This window comes from Biomphalaria glabrata, chromosome 2, assembly GCF_947242115.1.
Source record: "Biomphalaria glabrata chromosome 2, xgBioGlab47.1, whole genome shotgun sequence".
Classification (NCBI taxonomy): Eukaryota; Metazoa; Mollusca; class Gastropoda; family Planorbidae; genus Biomphalaria; species Biomphalaria glabrata.
This window is the reverse complement of record NC_074712.1, coordinates 14,916,836-14,936,668: the sequence shown is the minus strand read 5'-3', so window position 1 is coordinate 14,936,668 and position 19,833 is coordinate 14,916,836. Positions and strand designations below refer to the sequence as shown.

General features: G+C 37.9%; 1 protein-coding gene across 4 annotated transcripts in view; it reads left to right on the top strand.

Annotated features, from left to right (window-relative positions):
* Nucleotides 1-19,833, top strand: part of LOC106059824 (synaptotagmin-15-like) — a 289,123-nt gene that overhangs the window by 173,477 nt on the left and 95,813 nt on the right. For all 4 annotated transcript variants that reach the window (XM_056019263.1, XM_056019265.1, XM_056019266.1 and 1 more), the window contains one exon: nt 9,552-9,762. In XM_056019263.1, the coding sequence (XP_055875238.1) occupies nt 9,552-9,762 (211 nt within the window). The remainder of the gene's footprint in view (nt 1-9,551; nt 9,763-19,833) is intronic.

The following is a 19,833-nucleotide window of genomic DNA, read 5'->3' as shown; positions in this document are numbered from 1 at the left end:
AGAACCACTGGCACTTGATTTCCAACATCAATTCGGTCCAACATTAAAAGCCGTGTTTATGCCATCTCCCATTTAGCTCGAGCCTGTCTTTATAGTTCCTTAAGCTATGTCTAATTCAGTCTCTACTGTTTGTGCTTTCACCCAGACTGCTATCACATTGGATAAATTGTTATGCTCCAATCAAGAGTTACAACACACATGCGAGTCCGCATAGCTTTTCAGACGCTCTTGAAAGAACTGGATATTGCTTTAGTAAACCGTAAAACGTTTATTTACAGGGAAAATGGTTGTCGAGTCTTCTACTCAAAGCGTCTATCTTTTGCCCTCCCTTAAATCAGGCACTGTTTCGATAGCTTACAATCAAAGCAAAAGATCCTGCCTGCTAACTCTTGTCTGAATAGATCCGACGTGAACATTACCTATATGATTTTATAGTTTTAGACTTTAAACAAAGAGACAGCAACATTATGTGTTTCTTTTCATGCTCATACCGAGGATCGTCGAACAAAGATAGATTTGAATAATAAATAGAACTGCCTAGAATTAATCTTGTTTTAAGAAGCACACATAACTGAAATTGGGTTACATAATGCCAACATTTCGTACAACAAAGTAGCGCTGACAAAATGGTGTCTTTAAAATAGCGCAGAGAAAACAAAAAGCGCGGACTGTATCTAATATCAAATATGCCTTGATCTAAAACTCATATTTATCTGGAGGCAGCAGAGTTTTGAATTCTGAGTTTTCCTTCTCCCTCGGGCAGGAGGAACTCGTTAGCTTTAGGTGGCAACCAACATTTTGTCCTACACGCCAAGCTTTTAAACATTATCACCGACAGCACCTCGGAGGTGGGGAGGGGCTGCTGGGGGCGCTAGACAGCGGGTAGATTGGTCATGAGGCTTTTTTCTCCAAAATCTCCAAAAGCACTAACTCAGGTTTAACAATATCTGTTTCAGAAGAGAAAAGAAATAAAATAGATTCTAGAACCAACATGTTGGACACATGCAGATCTAGGTAGTGTAAAAGACAGAATAATTTATTTCAAAAACAAAATGCTGCTCATATTAGAATGACTGGTTGTTGACACGCAAGTCCTGGGTTCGATCCCCATACTAAACAATTTTTGTCAAGGACAAATGAAATATAAATGTTAAATGTTTTCTTGGAGGTTCAGCGAGTGCCGATTTAAATTATTCTTACAGCGGATTCCAGCGGTGGTTGATTTTGAAACCAATACGCTGCAATGCCCACACACTCACATCGTATGACCTCAAAACCATCCATTCGAATTACTTTTTTTTTTAAAAGGTACGATCTTTACATTGGAATGTCTTAACATTTAGCTTACTCATTTTTGTCACACACTAAATTTGTCGTGTTCTTGAACCCGGGCCCACGGGTACCTTGCTACGCCACCGGTAGCACACTGAGAGAGCCTGCAAACTGTATCAGCACCTGCAGTTCCTTCGAATAGATCAGCTGCGTGGACGACTTCGTTTCGACGATTGTTAATGTCCAGGTAGTTCACTCCATGAGATGATCCTTAGTCATTTCGCGACTTTTCTAACAGTAGTGGACTTGCGGAAATGTAACTCAAAAATAGGAAAAAGTATTCTATGAAGATAATTCCTTCAAAAGTAAACAATAATAAGTTCTATCTATACAATATGGATATGACAATACGAAACCTGAAATGTTGTTATGAAATTATTGATTGTTAACTCTATATTATGAACCCAAGTCGAGTGACATGTGAGTGGAATCTCTTTTCATATTTTCTTTTTCTCAATTTCCTTTCTATTATCTTTTTTTTTCCAATTTACGAACAACTCTTTATAATTTTCCCATTGGATCTGTTTAATTAGCTAGCTGGTTACCATAGAAACGATACCTTGCATTCCCCTAGCTCTTATTTCTGTTGAACACTAAATGCATCATGTTTGATAGTGAGACGGGTGATCACGTGACCGAGAAGCTTTAATACAGAAGTAATAAAATAACAAGAAAAAAAATAAAAAAAAAATACTTAAAAAAAAAAAAATAAAAAAAATTTATACGAAGTGTAATTGAATCAATTAGTTTGAATCAGACATGTAACTAAATTTGTTTATAAATCTAGACTATTCTAGACCAACAACAATAAATCTGTGCGATTAGAAATATTTTTAAGAGAAAAAAAAAAGGATCTCTAGGTGTATTTTACCTTAATCACTTTCTAAAAGGGAGACTTTCTGAATTCGAACTCATGACTCAAGCAGACATACTAACCACTCTGCTTGTGGAAATAGAAGATTGTATCGTTATCTATTTTTTTCAAATTTACTTTGAAGCTGCAACTTATAAAAGGGTTCAGCTCATACCACCACTTTAGTCAAGTATGATTTCTTTCCTTTATTCAGGATACCAAACAAAATAATTAATCAACAATATTTAATTACTTAATTGGTTATATTTTTTTATTGATTCATATCTTGTTGCGTAAAAGTAATTAAGTAAAAATTTCAGCTTGATTTAAGATTCGTTGTCGGAGAAATAACATGTACACACTTTTTACCAGACAGACAGACAGACAAAGTGAATTGATATAAGTTTTGTAAAAAGTCCTTGACACCAGTGTGACTTGTAACTACCAGTCTTACCATTGGTCGCTAGTGTTTTGAAACTAGTTCTGGGTTTATTATTAAGGTGTCATTTTTACTTTTCTTTTGTAACTTTTTATCTTTTTATGTATGGATGCATGTATGTATGGGGGGCACGCTGGTCGAATGGTTAAGCGCTTGGCTTCCTGGGTTCGAATCCCAATGTAGATTGGTATTTTGAATTTCGGGATTTTTAGGGCGCCCCTGAGTCCACCCAACTCTAATGGATACCTGACTTTAGTTGGGGAAAATAAAGGCGGTTGGTCGTTGTCCAGGCCACATAACACCCTGTTTGTTAACCGTTGGCCAAAGAAACAGATGACCTTAACATCTCCTGCCCCATAGCTCGCAAGGTCTGAAGGGGACACTTTACTCTTTACTATGCATGTTTGTATGTATGATACCCGCTGAGAACTATATCTGCAATATAAAGAATGCTATTTTTTAAAAATGTATTTAGTCGCGTCTAAAATCTCAGCTCTTCAACACACTTCTTCTTGACCTATATCTTTTTAACCCACTTTATGTCTTATTGACCCACTTCTTGTTGACCTAGTTAATACTAATTTGTCAGTGTACATTTCTGCTACATGGCAGGGAAAACAGAATACGTAGCGATGTCTCAGCTTTGGGCTTTATGATAAACAATCTCAAGGCTGAGATCTCAATCATTTGGTCATTTATCATTCTTTATTAATCGATCACTAGTCAGCTCTCAGTTATAAATGATAGATAAGGAAGAAGTCTCTATAATTTATTGGCTTAAGGAATGTTAAACTAGTCTTGGACATAAGAAGACAGAAGATAGAGTTTAAATTAAACTTAGATCTAAAGTTTCCCTTTCAGACCTTGTGTTCTATAGGGCAGATAATGTGGCCTACGGTTTATGAGGTTGTCATGTGATCAGCACAACGACCAACCGCCTTTACTTTTCCCCAACTAATGTCAGATACCCATTAGAGCTGAGTGGACTCAGAGGCGTCCGAAGATCCCGAAATTAAAAATCCCAGTCTTCGACCCCCGGTTCGGTTTTACAACATCGCCACCGCGCCTCTAATATTTCTTTCTTAACCCTAGCTATATCTAATCAAAGTTCCCAGCTTTGTTAGCTTGCAAACTCTTAATGGATTCAGGAAACTGGACACTGGGCCGAGATTTCGAAAACGGCAATAATGAATTTCCTAAAAAATTTGACAGTTTATGTATTTCCTTACTGAAAAAGAAACAAGCAACAAAAACAAAAAAACAAAAAAATTGTCTGCAAAGTGAAAACTCAGGACTGATCGGTATAAGTTATTGAGATGTGTGGACTCTACAACTGGATGCTCCTTTCGTCTTGTCTTTTTAAACATTTCTTTGTATTCAATAAAGGGCTGAATGAATAAAAAGACGCAGGCCTACAAGTCTCATGTCGAAATCTTTAGCTGGACTGCTAAAATAAATTTGCGACAATATGCATATATATATATATATATATATATATATATATATATATATATATAATACTTATTGAGTTTATCAATACACAATATTAATACTATATCACTAACTAGATCCAGTGTTCTGTTCTAGACTACTGTCTTTTAATGTATTTAAGTCTGAATCTATATCAGTACAATATAATTTTCTATACTCTGAATAGATCTATACATAGGCGTAACCAGATTTTTTTTTCGGGTGGAAAAAGGGGGTAGGGAATTAATTACACATTATTTTTTGAAGGCGAAGTACTTCAGTTTCATAATTGATTTTTTAAATTAACTTTTTCATTATGTTACTTATTCATTCAATGCGAATAATTTATAAAAAGCCTAGTCAAGTTTTTACTTTGCAAACACCTGCATTGCTATCATCTTTCACTAGGTTTGTAGACTATACAATCAAAGAAAAGTATCAAAAATGTTAAATCCTAGTGGTTTGGACAGAACAGATTTCTATAACATTCCTTCGAACTAAAACAAAAATGTATATCCCAAAGAAAGCTTAAAATATTTAAACATTTTTAAAAAATGTAAATAATGCTTTTATAAAAATCTTATGACAGGGAAAGAACATACAGGCATATTTATCAAAACTGTAGGATTTATTTACCTTTTTTGATATAAGATAAAATTATTTTATTACCACTTTTTAATTAATCATAATTAATTATTTAATTAATTAACTGGTTGATTTTTTGATTGATTCATGTTTTGTTAGAGACACTTGTACAAAGTTTCAACTAAGAATGGTGTTGGAGAAAAAACGTGTTCAAAATTTATATATATATGAGAAAGTTGATATAACCTTTGCCCTGTCGATGTCGGTTATATTCTTGCACATTACAGAAAAAAAAAAAACCGTTACAAGATAAAAATTCCAGAAAGAAAAGAAAACATACAACAACTCTTTTAAATTTCATTAAAAAAAAAACTGTCCAATTCCGTGCTGAAATATTTGTGATTGAAGTAAGTCCTCTGCTTTAGGTGAGTGAGAGCTGGTCAATATACATGCATGAAGATCTTAGATTGAACAGTTTTTGCATGTGTTGGCTCCGACATGTCACCTGCATGCAAAGTGAAAGGTTTATCAATGAAAGGATGTGGCAGGAAATTGCCCAATATCGGAAAGCACGCTGACAGACTGCTAGCTGGTACAATCCATGCAAAGAGCGCACCAGTTCTGGAAGCCTTACATTAGAGTGAGAGAGAGGAAAAAGTCTTCCCCAGTTGGTAATCGTAAGATAAGGCAAGTCATCGAGTCCGAAGTATCTCCCGTGGCTGCGCAGTCCCAGCTGTGACCTACATATTTTGCCACACCCAGGGCAAGGATAACCATTGCCCGCAGGTTGTCAATTTAGATTTTCTTTTCGCCGTCTGCGTCTGTCCTCGGCAGCGGATTGTCTTTTGGCACCAAATGTGTAACCCGCGGCCTTTGTAGGTGACCTCCAGCTGTCTTCTTCTGAACCCGCATGCAACCAGGTGCTCTAATGCACAATGTGCCGCTTCATAATTGGCCTGTTTAGTCACAACAAAGGCTGCCTAACTTAAGGAGAAACCATCGACACCATGGAATCATCTATGAGAATTCATTGTCTTTCGAGCGAGAAAGAAGGAGCCACACACACCTAGTCACATTACTGTTAACTTCTTAAAGGTGTTCGCTTTTCACTGGCTCCCCACTCCTCCCTCCCCCAGTGGAGACCAAGGACTAGTACAAGCGCTGTCTGTGTCTTTTCATTTACTACAAGAACGATGTTTCTTTTTTGTCTCTATAATTATGTGAAATAAACAAAAAAAATTCTTATGGTAATCGCTGAAGACCTTCTCCTCCGGGTTGGGTTGATGGGGAATTTACACAAGTTTCCCTTTCCTTCACACATTCTATGTCCTTGACATTGAGTTTATTAATAGATCTCAAACTGTTTGTTTTTACGTACAAATAACGTTTCCGGTGGCCTCAGTCAAGTTCCCAGAGAATCAGATGAAATGGAAGAAAATCTCCGACATGAGAAAGTGGGCCGTGCGCCAGGACATATTGGCCAGGAGAAGCTCAGTGACAGATCACGCGAGGCGGTGTTGGACTGCGAGCTACCACCAGGGAGTGTTTGCACATTGTCAGGGACATCTACTGGCGTGAGAGGTGATCAAAGAGAGGGCGCTCGAGATAGGGAGAGAGAAAAAGAGTGAGATGAGGAGGGGGAGAGAGAGGGAGGGGGTGGATGAAGACAAATAGGTAGCAACATTTTTTTAGGCTAAGAACAAAAACAGTGAATAGAAAAACAAAACAAAAAAACAAAAACATAAAAAAACTAGTAAGTTAAGAAGTGTTAAGACAGTCACGAAAAGAGCGAAAGAATGAAGACAGAGAGAGAGAGAGAGAGAGAGAGAGAGATAGAGAGAGAGCGAATGAAATAAAGGGTGAATAAAGCAAAATATTGAGGGGAAAAGATCGAAGCTTTATAGAGCGAAAGAGAGAAAAAGAGATAGTGAAATGAAAGATTAAAACAAGAAATAAGAGTGTAACAATAAAGAAAAACTATTGTCTGGATATAGCTAGATAGATAGATAGATTGATAGATAGATAGATAGATAGATAGATAGATAGATAGATAGATAGATAGATAGATAGATAGATAGACAATTTTCTGTACCTTTATTTTCCAGAACTAGTGACATAAGATTAAGAAAACGAGACGCTTCTGAAAGCCAAACAGAAAGAACTCCCTGCCTACGCCCCCACCCCCCCATCCCCCTCAATATATTTCTGTCCCATATTGTTAGCCTGATGTTCTATTTGTAACCTGTGTCCATTTAACCCATTCATTAGTGTACCAAGTAAACACGAACAAAGACACTTCATCACTTCCTCAAAGTGTCTTGTTTTCACTCCTAGACAACAAAGTGCGCCACCTACACGGGCAACAAAGTGCGCCACCTACACGGGCAACAAAGTGCGCCACCTACACAAACAACAAAATGCGCCACCTACACAAACAACAAAATGCGCCACCTACACGGGCAACAAAGTGCGCCACCTACACGGGCAACAAAGTGCGCCACCTACACAAACAACAAAATGCGCCACCTACACAAACAACAAAATGCGCTACCTACACAAACAACAAAATGCGCCACCTACACGGGCAACAAAGTGTGCCCACCTACACGGGCAACAAAGTGCGCCCACTCTACACGGGCAACAAAGTGCGCCACCTACACGAGCAACAAAGTGCGCCACCTACACGGGCAACAAAGTACGCACCTACACAAACAACAAAATGCGCCTCCTACACAAACAACAAAATGCGCCACCTACACGGGCAACAAAGTGTGCCCACTCTACACGGGCAACAAAGTGTGCCACCTACACGGGCAACAAAGTGTGCCCACTCTACACGGGCAACAAAGTGTGCCCACTCTACACGGGCAACAAAGTGCGCCACCTACACGGGCAACAAAGTGCGCCACCTACACGGGCAACAAAGTGTGCCCACATACACGGGCAACAAAGTGCGCCACCTACACGGGCAACAAAGTGTGCCCACCTACACGGGCAACAAAGTGCGCCACCTACACGGGCAACAAAGTGCGCCACCTACACGGGCAACAAAGTACGCCACCTACACAAACAACAAAATGCGCCACCTACACAAACAACAAAATGCGCCACCTACACGGACAACAAAGTGTGCCCACTCTACACGGGCAACAAAGTGTGCCCACCTACACGGGCAACAAAGTGTGCCCACCTACACGGGCAACAAAGTGCGCCACCTACACGGGCAACAAAGTGTGCCCACTCTACACGGGCAACAAAGTGTGCCCACTCTACACGGGCAACAAAGTCCGCCACCTACACGGGCAACAAAGTGCGCCACCTACACGGGCAACAAAGTGTGCCCACATACACGGGCAACAAAGTGCGCCACCTACACGGGCAACAAAGTGTGCCCACCTACACGGGCAACAAAGTGTGCCCACCTACACGGGCAACAATGTGCGCCACCTACACAGGCAACTCTTGACGCGAGATTCTCTGAACGTTGAACATAAAAGAGGAACCCGTTGAACTTTTGCTGCTATGCCGGTCGAAGTTCTCTAGCGTGGGATACTGAATGCCCAGACAGAAACTGTAAAGACACGATAAAAACATCTCTAGTGATGGCTTGATAGAGAGAAATACATTGTATTTGAGTTCAGGTTTAGAAGCGAACAAAGCCGAAGAAGAGAGCTAACACAACGACACACCGCCATTAGAGCTGGGTGGACTCAAAGGCGCCCGAAGATCCCAAAATTAAAAATCCCAGTCTTCACCAGGATTCGAACCCCGGACCCCGGTACGGAAGCCAAGCGCTTTACCGCTCAGCCACCGCGCCTCGGAAGCAGTGTTGATATGCTATATTTAAAAAAAAATTGTATATGATAAATTTACAAGCCTTTTTTTTTAGTTCTGGTGAATCCAATTTCTTAGCTTTTCCGTATAAATTAATGTTAATAAGAAGTGACCATTAGATTTTTACTCTATGACAGTCACACAGTGTCGAAATTTAATTAATTTAAACACAAAGTGGTAACACTCACCATAATCGACCAGTGGCCTAGCTAGGGTGGGGGAGGAGGGGGGAGAATTTAAAAATCCCCAAATGTGTGTTTTTTTACATTAAATATTAGATATTACGCAAAATGCAGGGGCCCCCAAAGAGGTCTTCGATTTGAACATCAAAGCTTCTAGGTTAACACATTATGGAGAACGTAGGAACCCCTCGTGGCTTCGGTCTCTGGCCTCATCTTTGAAGGTCAAACCTAGATGTGTCTCAAGGATACCTCACGATAACGAATGTGATTAAATGATCATCTAATAATTCTAGTTGATGGGGAACCTCCGACAGAGATATCCGGAATAGCCATCTCTCATTCCTGGCCTCTGAGTAAAATCCATCCCGTTGGCCAAGGGTCATAATAGGGTGCAAGTTCGACCCTTAACTAGACACTCACAGGACGGGATGGGATATAGGTGACCTGGATTCAAAGTCGAGTCCATTGTGGGGACAACCTGTAACGTAGTGTAAAGTGCATATGATACGGCCAGACAGCCTGTAACGTAGTGTAATATGATACAGCCAGACAGCCTGTAACGTAGTGTAATATGATACAGCCAGACAGCCTTCTAGTAAATACATTCAGAGTCGAACATTTATTTTTACTGGTTTATGTGAGAACAACAAGAACAAAAAAAGTTGTAATCGATTCACAAAATTTTTGTAACCAATATTTACAAGAAGATTTTATAATAATGTCTCGTATATTATGAAATATGATCTAGTTACTAACAAATGATGTACTTTAAAAATATTATTTCATTTTTTTTCTGATCTGAGATTTAAATTTTATAAAATCTCTATTTTACTTTTTCTGTTTCCCTTTACAACAGGAGCTTACGCTCTAGGCAGTATCGATCCCGCCCTATATAAAGTAGCAGACGAAGATGACCATTACGATATCCCACCTGACCACATCGGACGAATCTGGTTCGCCACCGAGTACGACAGGGAGACGGAGAAACTGATGGTCACCGTAATTAAAGCCAGGAACTTGCCTAGCCGGACACAAGGGCTGGACAATGCTTGCGACCCATTCGTTAGGTAAGTGTGCGTGCGTGTGTGCTTAGTTGTTGTTTTTTTTAAAGCTACTCACCCGAGAGGAAGCTAGCCGAGTAATCGATTACCTTGGAATTGAATGCCTCCAGCTCATTGCGACGATGCTTTTTTATTTATTTATAATGTCTCTGCTCCTATAGCAGACGGTAATGCGATTAGCTTAACAAAGAACAAAACAAAACTCGAACAACTGGTTTGGCCGACTGAGATGTCCAGCTTGAGCAGCAGGTTGCTAAACAAACAAACAAATCTTGACAAACACAAAGACATAGGGCGACGGATATTGTCCACAACAATGCGCCCCCCCCCCATACCCCATTCTTGTGTTGTTTTTTTGTTTTTTTTACAAATAATTTAATTTCAATTTAAAGCATTTCAAATTTATTATTTTTTTATGTAACACTGGAGTCTCTTGTCAATTGTAGACCTCCAATGTATCGATAAAAAAAAAAAGAAAAAGAAAACTTGCCGATAATTATATGTAGTTAAAATTTAATAATCAGAATTTATAAAGCCAGACAAAACATATAAGGATCTGAAGCCCGCTACGCACTCAATTCTATTTAAAAAAAACTACTACTGCTACTAATCTATATTATAAAGTAGAAAATAAGGCGTATGTATGTATGTATGTTACGAATAGAAATCAAAACCACTTGACCAACCTTGATAAAACTTGGCAGAAATGTTCCTAGGGTACTAACTTAGACCATAGTGTATGTATTGTAGCCCTAAAAAAAACTTAACTTAAGACCCTCAAAAAAGAAGTTGACCAACTCTATGAAACCATTATAACTACATCGATCTAGGCTATGTTTACCATATTTACATGAAAAGATCGAAGGGATCTAGATCTAATTTTAGAAACTACACTTTGCGCAAATAGTTTTTTACTTTGACACATGAAAATACAAAATATAGTCCATTGATTTCATTACTTAATAAAATTAAGCTTGAAATTTGTGTTTCAAATGCATTTTACATAAATTCGTTCCTTATATCTGCGATTTTAGAATTCCTGACAAACATTCTTTTATTAGACATTACGCGAAATTTTACACATCTCTCTACTCCTAGGTCTAAAACTCTAATTCCACTTCTCTTCGCAATGATAGTTTTATAACTAAACACATGAACATATTAATTATAGTCCATTCATCTCATATTTTAATCAAATTAACATTCAAATTTGTTTTTCTAAAGCATTTTTACATAGATCTACATTCGTTCGCCAATGTTTTCATAAAAAATTAAATTCAGTTCAATTAGCTATTTTTAGCTCCAATCTTAATAATTTTTTTTTATTCATGAATTCATGCATTCGCTTTACTTATAACATTATTATTTTCTTTAATTGTTTGTAATGCACAATATCAGTGACTATATCAGCAATACGCAAGTTAAGACCCGCGGGCAGCGGGTAATCTGTCTAGTAATAATACTAAATGGAAAAACAAAGAAAATATGGGAACCTAGGCTTGGAGATTAAACGTTTATGGAAGTTATTCAAAATAACAATATACCCCATTGTTGTATCAACGGAATGGATAATAACAACTGCCCTCAAATATACCTTCAATGTTCTTAACATTCCTTGGAACATCCTCGTTGCCTGTCAGAGGGGGGTACTGTTGCAGACCTGCCACATCACCAGAAATTTCCTCAGTGGAAACTGTTAAAGGGACTACAATGAATTTTGTTTCCCTTTAACTATTTGTTTATATATATCCTAAGTTACAAAATATAAACTTTGAGTGTAGTTCCAGAATGTATAACACATCATCCAATCCATGTTATCGTATATCATGTACTAGCATCCTGACATGTCATTGGCTTGCCTACGTCGTTATAACGTGTGTTTTGTGTTTCTAAGGTGATGATGAAGTAAGGGAGCATTAATTGTTCGATGATGAAGAAAGGGAACATTCATTGTTAGTCTTGTAAAAAGATGCGGCTCTGTCATAAAAAATGAGCTCAAGTTCTGTTATTTTGTTATTGAATACACTTGCCTTTAATTGGTCCATTGTATGCGAGTGTTGCCCATTTGCTTTTAAATAAGTCTTTAAGTTCCACCACTGTCATAGAGTAGATGAATAGGTTAAGAACGAGAGACGACCCCTGGACGCCAGAGTGTAAAGACGTGTTTCTATTGTGAGTTAGTTTTGTTTAAATATCAGTTTATTTCATTTCAACTTAACGTTGAATTTGCCTATATGGTAATAAAAGTTATATTTAGTTTTGTTGACAAAAGAAGTTTATTCAAGCAATTTCAAGTTCTATCATTTCAAATAATACGCCTACATCGGTTTAGTTGTCGACTTGCAGCACGTAGGCATAAATCGACGATCGACCACAACTCCACACTCAAACTTTACATCGAATTTACGTTCTGTTCGCACAAGTCTATCTGTGATACAATGAAGCAGTTGCGTAACTAGGGATTTGGGAGTGTTAACATGCTTTCATTTTGGGTGTAGTTATATACCAGAATCAATTAAATCAATTGGTGTTCAAAGATTTCATGAAATCTCTCAACTCACGTCATTTGATATTCCTCACGTGTCTTTCATCAGTGGTCCCTCTCTTTATACATTGCACATGTAACCTATCTTTCTAAAAATAGTATCTTAGTCAAAGAACATGTATACACCAGCCAATACACATACACACACATACTTACAATAAACTTGATAGATCTACACTACACTTAAGTGAGAGAAACAATAAGCTTGATTAGCATTCATCAATAGAAGAACTCAGTTCTCGGTACAAATTTACACAGCAAACTTAGTCCTTGGTACAAATCTACACAGCAAACTTAGTCCTAGGTACAAATCTACACAGCAAACTTAGTCCTAAGTACAAATCTACACAGCAAACTTAGTCCTAAGTACAAATCTACACAGCAAACTTAGTCCTAGGTACAAATCTATGCAGCATACTTAGTCTTAAGTACAAATCAACACAGCAAACTTAGTCCTAGGTACAAATCTACACAGCAAACTTAGTCCTAGGTACAAATCTATGCAGCATACTTAGTCTTAAGTACAAATCAACACAGCAAACTTCAAGCCAAAAGTGTAACCAAAGAGTTAAATGATTAATTTGAAACAAACTATTACAATAAACATAATTAAAAGCACGTAAAGATTTGTCTTGAGCTCATCCATCGTGTAGATCTATCATCGTCAGCACAACCTGTTTGCGGTATTGTTCTCGTTGCGAAATCAAGTATTGCGATCAATCAATCAATCAATGCTCTTGCATGCATCTTACTCTTCAATCAATGAGCTAACACATTCGTCTCAGGCCTAGCGTTATACAGCTCATTACACTTGGCGCTGTTACAATTTACAGACGTTACAAATCTCGAGCCTCTTCCGTCTACACTTCATTACTTCTGTTTGAAGTTACAGCAGTTCTCAAAGTTAGAAAATTTAGATCTGGTTTGTTCGTGGAACCAAATTCAGGTCAGCTTGCTGTGGTCAGAGCAAAGGATTTCCTTGAGATTTCTAATTTTGTTTTTCATCACTAAACTCTTGTTGAGAACTCGCTGACTTGGTGATGCGCATAGACAAGACTCCCACATCATATGGTATGCACAAAATGATGAAAAAACACAAATTGTGACCAATAGCCATCAGGGGGTTTTAAAAAGGGGCATCAGCATTGGAGAAGAAAAGCTTTACAAATGTCTGTAGTTTTGAATACTTTGGAGCTATCTTCTCAGACGAGGAACCAAACGCGAACTACTGGCCCGAATAGCACAGTCCACAGCAGCACTGGCAAAACTCAGAACAATATGGAAAGACAAAGACATAGCCCTAGACACCATACTGACCAAAGTCATAAACGTAATGATGATAATGAAGTGCTATAAAGTGTGCCAACATGATCATGCACCCATTGAAAAAGATTATCAACACACTGCCTTTATTAGAACACAGGATACACCAAATAAAAAAGTTTTTAGTTTGTTTTCCAGCCTGTATTGTCTCTGATGTCTCAGTTGTGATAGCTAGACCAAACAATAGCGTACACGGAATGAAGCTGAAACATTCTAGATCATTCCAGAAGCGTTTGTATCAATATCAGACATAAAGGAAATTAGAAGAAGTTTAATTTTGGGTTTAGACTATAATTACATTCAGTTCTTTCTGTAAAGTCACTTTTATGACGTAAAATCAAACAATATTAATTGGTCGTTGAAATACAAGGTTTTAATTCTATCGGCATTCAAGTAAAAAAAAATAAATCGCTAATAGGTTCATATTGAGTTTCAAGTTAGCATCAACTAGTATTTCGAACAATACACTAGTATTTCGAACTATAGACTAGTATTTCAAACAATACACTAGTATTTTGAACAATAGGGCTACAAAAGTGATTAAGAAAACACGTGACCAGAATATAAACAGCATGTTACTATTTTTGTGAGTCAACTGTCAAGGAACCAGTTGTCGTTGAACCAGTTGTCAGTTAAACCATTGTTGGTTAAACCATTTGCTAGTGGAACCATTTTTGGATGAACCATTTGTAACCTTTTGTTGGGTGAATCTAATGCCGTGAACTGTTTTCCGGTACTTGAGTAGATAGATTAGTTTGCATCCAAATAGGAGCTATGCGTCTTTTAATACTAGAAACTTTCTATACAGGCTGTGGTCTCAGAGACGTTTTTGTCTAGAGATGAAAAGACCTATTCCGTTGAATAATCATTTTAGAATGTCCATAAAGCGCTGCTAGATTGAGCCAGGATTTCTTATCTGTGATAATTCATTTCCTACTATGCTGCTCATACATGTAGACAAAGACATTGTCTACCGAGAGATCTCTTATCATCGGCTGTACATTGTGGTAGATTTCCTTTGGGTCTCATGCTAATATCTCGAGACTTTTGTACTATATATTAGTCACAGCTGAGCCTGCGTGGTCACGTGACGTCTGCACTCTTCCTTAAACTTCGGACCCAAAAGATAAAACATTGACTGGTCGCTATACAGGAAGTGGTTCACGTTGTCAAGAAAATGACAATTTATTTATATTTCTTATACTTATCAGTTTAAGGTTAGACCCTGGGCTGATACACACAGTCTCCTACATTGTCGTAGATCAAGTTTTGTTTCCAATCCATTGCTTTTTCCTTTGTTATAAGTGCGTCACAATATTAACACTAAAAGAAAACCGAAAAAAAGCTTAAGACAAACCATGAGTTTAAGCGCAAACTTAAACTCATTTTTTTTATTCAGTAGAAGGTTACATTGCCATAAATACATAAGACACATAGACCAAACCGCAAGTTCCATGTTTTCACAACTAAGGTTAACATTGTTTAGAAATTGTTCAAACTTAACGATCATTAGGTTGTCTATTGCCCTCTGTTGTAGACACAGGTACGTATACGAACGAAGTCTTTGATATTGGGAGTCTTTCGAAAGGAACTGTCTTTAGTTTCTTTGGAAGCCCGAAGGCGCCAAGAAACAAAGGCTATATGTTGTTTTTTGTTGTTTTTTTTTGGTACTTTTACCAGCTTTCTTCTTCTTCTTCTTAGTTCACATTGTACATGTCGGAGGGTTCAGATCATTAATCCCATATCTGAGATGAACTTCGCAGTGGTTTCCAAATCAGGCATTTCTCCGTAAAGTTTTTTTTTCTATAGGAAGGTTTAGATTGCCAGAGTCTTGTTCGGGCCTCTACCAGCTGACAAGCATGAATTCTTATTATAACTGTTTTTATATAGAACAAAATGTACTTAGAACTGGGTTAATCAAATTTTCCTATACACAATTAGTCATTATCACGTTGTGTATAAGTCACGTGTCCTGCGCCATTGTATACAGGCTGAAAGGCCCAAAGGAACTTTATTACTATGACCGCTTTTTCCAAATCACTAGTAGAGAGACCTCCACAAGTTGGCAGACAGGGATCGGTTGCCAGATGTTAACTTGTCGTCAACCCAAGATTGAGGCTGAACAGCATTACCATGAGCTAATGAGGAGTTTAGTGGACTAGCTATAATCTAAGTGTATTATGCTTTCTAGCATGGGCGTAGCCAGGGGGGGGGGTTTGGGGTTCAACCCCCCCCCCCCGAAATGAAATCCCCCCACCCTTGGGGGGGGGGAACGGAATTTAGTGAATGATTTTTGCTTTGATTTTGTTTATTTTAGGTGAGATTTTAATACTAAACCATCAATTGCTCCAGCACAACCAATGGGGTTTTGTTTTGAGTTTAAAACCCCTTACCAGGGGGTTTTGAGTTTAAAACCCCCTACCAGGGGGGTTCGAGTTTAAAAACCCCTACCAGGGGTTTTGAGTTTAAAACCCCTTACTAGGGGTTTTGAGTTTTAAGCCCCCTACTTGGAGTTTTTGCAGTTAACCCCCCCCCCCTCTTCTATAAAACAAAACAAAACAAAAATTCAAACGAAAATCCCCTAATTCCAAGAGCACAGTTAAGGGAGATTTTGATTTTAAAACCCCCTCTAAAATTTACGATAAAACACCCTCTTTAATATAATTACGTTAATTACGCATTCAAAATGTTATGAGCGTAGCTAAATGGGATTCGACTTAGTTTTTAGTTTAAACCCCACTTCAGCGGGGTTTGAAGGTAAAAAATACCTCTTTAATAATAAAAACAAAGCAAATTATACACTCAAAATGTTTTGAGTGTAGTCAAAGGGGTTTTGAGTTTAAACTCCCCTCCAGTGGAGTTTAAAGCTAAAAAGTACCTCTTCAATATAAATAAAAGCAAATTACTCACACTAAAATCTATGAACGCAGCCAAAGGGGTTTTGAGTTTAAACCCCTGCCAGGGGGGCTTGAGGCTAAAAAATACATCTTCAGTGTAAGAAAAAAAGCAAATTACGCACTCAAAATGCTATGAGCGTTGCCAAAAGGGGTTTTGTTTTTAAACTCCCATTCAGAGGGCTTTAATGCTAAAAATACCTCTTCAATATATAAAAAAAAAGCAAATTACACACTAAAATTATTTGAGCGTAGCCAATCCAATAGGGAGTTTTGAGTTTAAACCCCTCTTCTACAGATGGCGTTTGTTTAAAGTTTAAAACCCCTCCAGATGGTTTTGAGTTTAAGATCCCCTTACAGAGCATTTTGAGGTGGAAAACCCCCAACAGATGATTTTGACGATAAAACTTCTCTTTTCGATATAAAATCTAAAGCAAACTACAGTCACTTAATTCCAAGAGCGTATTCAAGAGTGGTTACACATTTTTACCAGTGGCAGGGCTCCCTTAATAAACTGCAGTGAATAGTCATCTGCCGAAATTGAAAAACACTAAATGTGGCTCAACAAAGATGGCTAAGACAGATTTTAGTAGTCAGTTATAGAGATCGGTTTTAAATCTAGGAAATCCTATGCCGAACTGGGAGTCGACCCTTTAGTAAGATTGTGAGAGAGCGACGCATGAGGTTTGCGGGACATGTTCTCCGACAAAATGAATTAAGCATAAGAAGAGTTGCAATGATATCCTAGTACAACTTGACGCAACTCATTCATTGAGGTCCTCATGGCAGGTGGGAAGAGGCTTCAGATATTACCAGTGACAGATTTTTATGGAAACAGCTTGACGTCAAATGCTCCGAACGGCGCGGTAGGGTCTAAGTCAGTAAGAATAGCACATTAGGTTTTTGAAATAAAACTTTTTAGTAGCAGGAAAATGCACTGTAGATACCTCAGAATATGCATTTTGTTGGCTTTCAATACCAGAAATAGTGCTTGGCGGCGGGGCTTCGCCCCGCGCTAGCGCTCCCCAGACCCCATTGCTAGTAATGGCAGGGAATCTACAATTTTATGGAAACAGCTTGAAGGCAAATGCGCCAAACGGCGCGGGAGGGTCTAAGTCAGTAAGAATAGCACATTAGGTTTTTGAAATAAAACATTTTAATAGCAGGAAAATGCACTGTAGATACCTCAGAATATGCATTTTGTTGGCTTTCAATATCAGAAATAGTGCTTGGCGGCGGGGCTTCGCCCCGCGCTGGGGGAGCTCCTAGCGCTCCCCCAGACCCCCTTGCTAGTATTGGCGGGGAATCTACAATTTTCCCACTAACTCATGGAAGAACCTATTCAAGGTCACAATAAACGTCTTCCGAAAGAATGAAGGGTCAGAATGCAATAAAGAGTATGTACACACACACATAAATACATATAAAAAAAAATTTCGCGGGGGGGGGGGGGGGAGAGAAAAAAAATCCTTGCTATCCATGCTTTCTAGTATGTCTGGTCTAGCTATAATCTAAGTGTATTGTGCTTTCTAGTATGTCTGGTCTAGCTATAATCTAAGTGTATTGTGCTTTCTAGTATGTCTGGTCTAGCTATAATCTAAGTGTATTGTGCTTTCTAGTATGTCTGGTCTAGCTATAATCTAAGTGTATTGTGCTTTCTAGTATGTCTGGTCTAGCTATAATCTAAGTGTATTGTGCTTTCTAGTATGTCTGGTCTAGCTATAATCTAAGTGTATTGTGCTTTCTAGTATGTCTGGTCTAGCTATAATGCAAGTGTATTGTGCTTTCTAGTATGTCTGGTCTAGCTGTAATCTAAGTGTATTATGCTTTCTAGTATGTCTGGTCTAGCTATAATCTAAGTGTATTGTGCTTTCTAGTATGTCTGGTCTAGCTATAATCTAAGTGTATTGTGCTTTCTAGTATGTCTGGTCTAGCTATAATCTAAGTGTATTGTGCTTTCTAGTATGTCTGGTCTAGCTATAATCTAAGTGTATTGTGCTTTCTAGTATGTCTGGTCTAGCTATAATCTAAGTGTATTGTGCTTTCTAGTATGTCTGGTCTAGCTATAATCTAAGTGTATTATGCTTTCTAGTATGTCTGGACTAGCTATAATCTAAGTGTATTGTGCTTTCTAGTATGTCTGGACTAGCTATAATCTAAGTGTATTATGCTTTCTAGTATGTCTGGACTAGCTATAATCTAAGTGTATTATGCTTTCTAGTATGTCTGGTCTAGCTATAATCTAAGTGTATTGTGCTTTCTAGTATGTCTGGTCTAGCTATAATCTAAGTGTATTGTGCTTTCTAGTATGTCTGGTCTAGCTATAATCTAAGTGTATTGTGCTTTCTAGTATGTCTGGTCTAGCTATAATCTAAGTGTATTGTGCTTTCTAGTATGTCTGGTCTAGCTATAATCTAAGTGTATTATGCTTTCTAGTATGTCTGGACTAGCTATAATCTAAGTGTATTGTGCTTTCTAGTATGTCTGGACTAGCTATAATCTAAGTGTATTATGCTTTCTAGTATGTCTGGACTAGCTATAATCTAAGTGTATTATGCTTTCTAGTATGTCTGGTCTAGCTATAATCTAAGTGTATTGTGCTTTCTAGTATGTCTGGTCTAGCTATAATCTAAGTGTATTGTGCTTTCTAGTATGTCTGGTCTAGCTATAATCTAAGTGTATTGTGCTTTCTAGTATGTCTGGACTAGCTATAATCTAAGTGTATTATGCTTTCTAGTATGTCTGGTCTAGCTATAATCTAAGTGTATTGTGCTTTCTAGTATGTCTGGACTAGCTATAATCTAAGTGTATTTTGCTTTCTAGTATGTCTGGACTAGCTATAATCTAAGTGTATTATGCTTTCTAGTATGTCTAGACTAGCTATAATCTAAGTGTATTATGCTTTCTAGTATGTCTGGTCTAGCTATAATCTAAGTGTATTGTGCTTTCTAGTATGTCTGGTCTAGCTATAATCTAAGTGTATTATGCTTTCTAGTATGTCTGGTCTAGCTATAATCTAAGTGTATTGTGCTTTCTAGTATGTCTGGTCTAGCTATAATCTAAGTGTATTGTGCTTTCTAGTATGTCTGGTCTAGCTATAATGCAAGTGTATTGTGCTTTCTAGTATGTCTGGTCTAGCTGTAATCTAAGTGTATTATGCTTTCTAGTATGTCTGGTCTAGCTATAATCTAAGTGTATTGTGCTTTCTAGTATGTCTGGTCTAGCTGTAATCTAAGTGTATTATGCTTTCTAGTATGTCTGGTCTAGCTATAATCTAAGTGTATTATGCTTTCTAGTATGTCTGGACTAGCTATA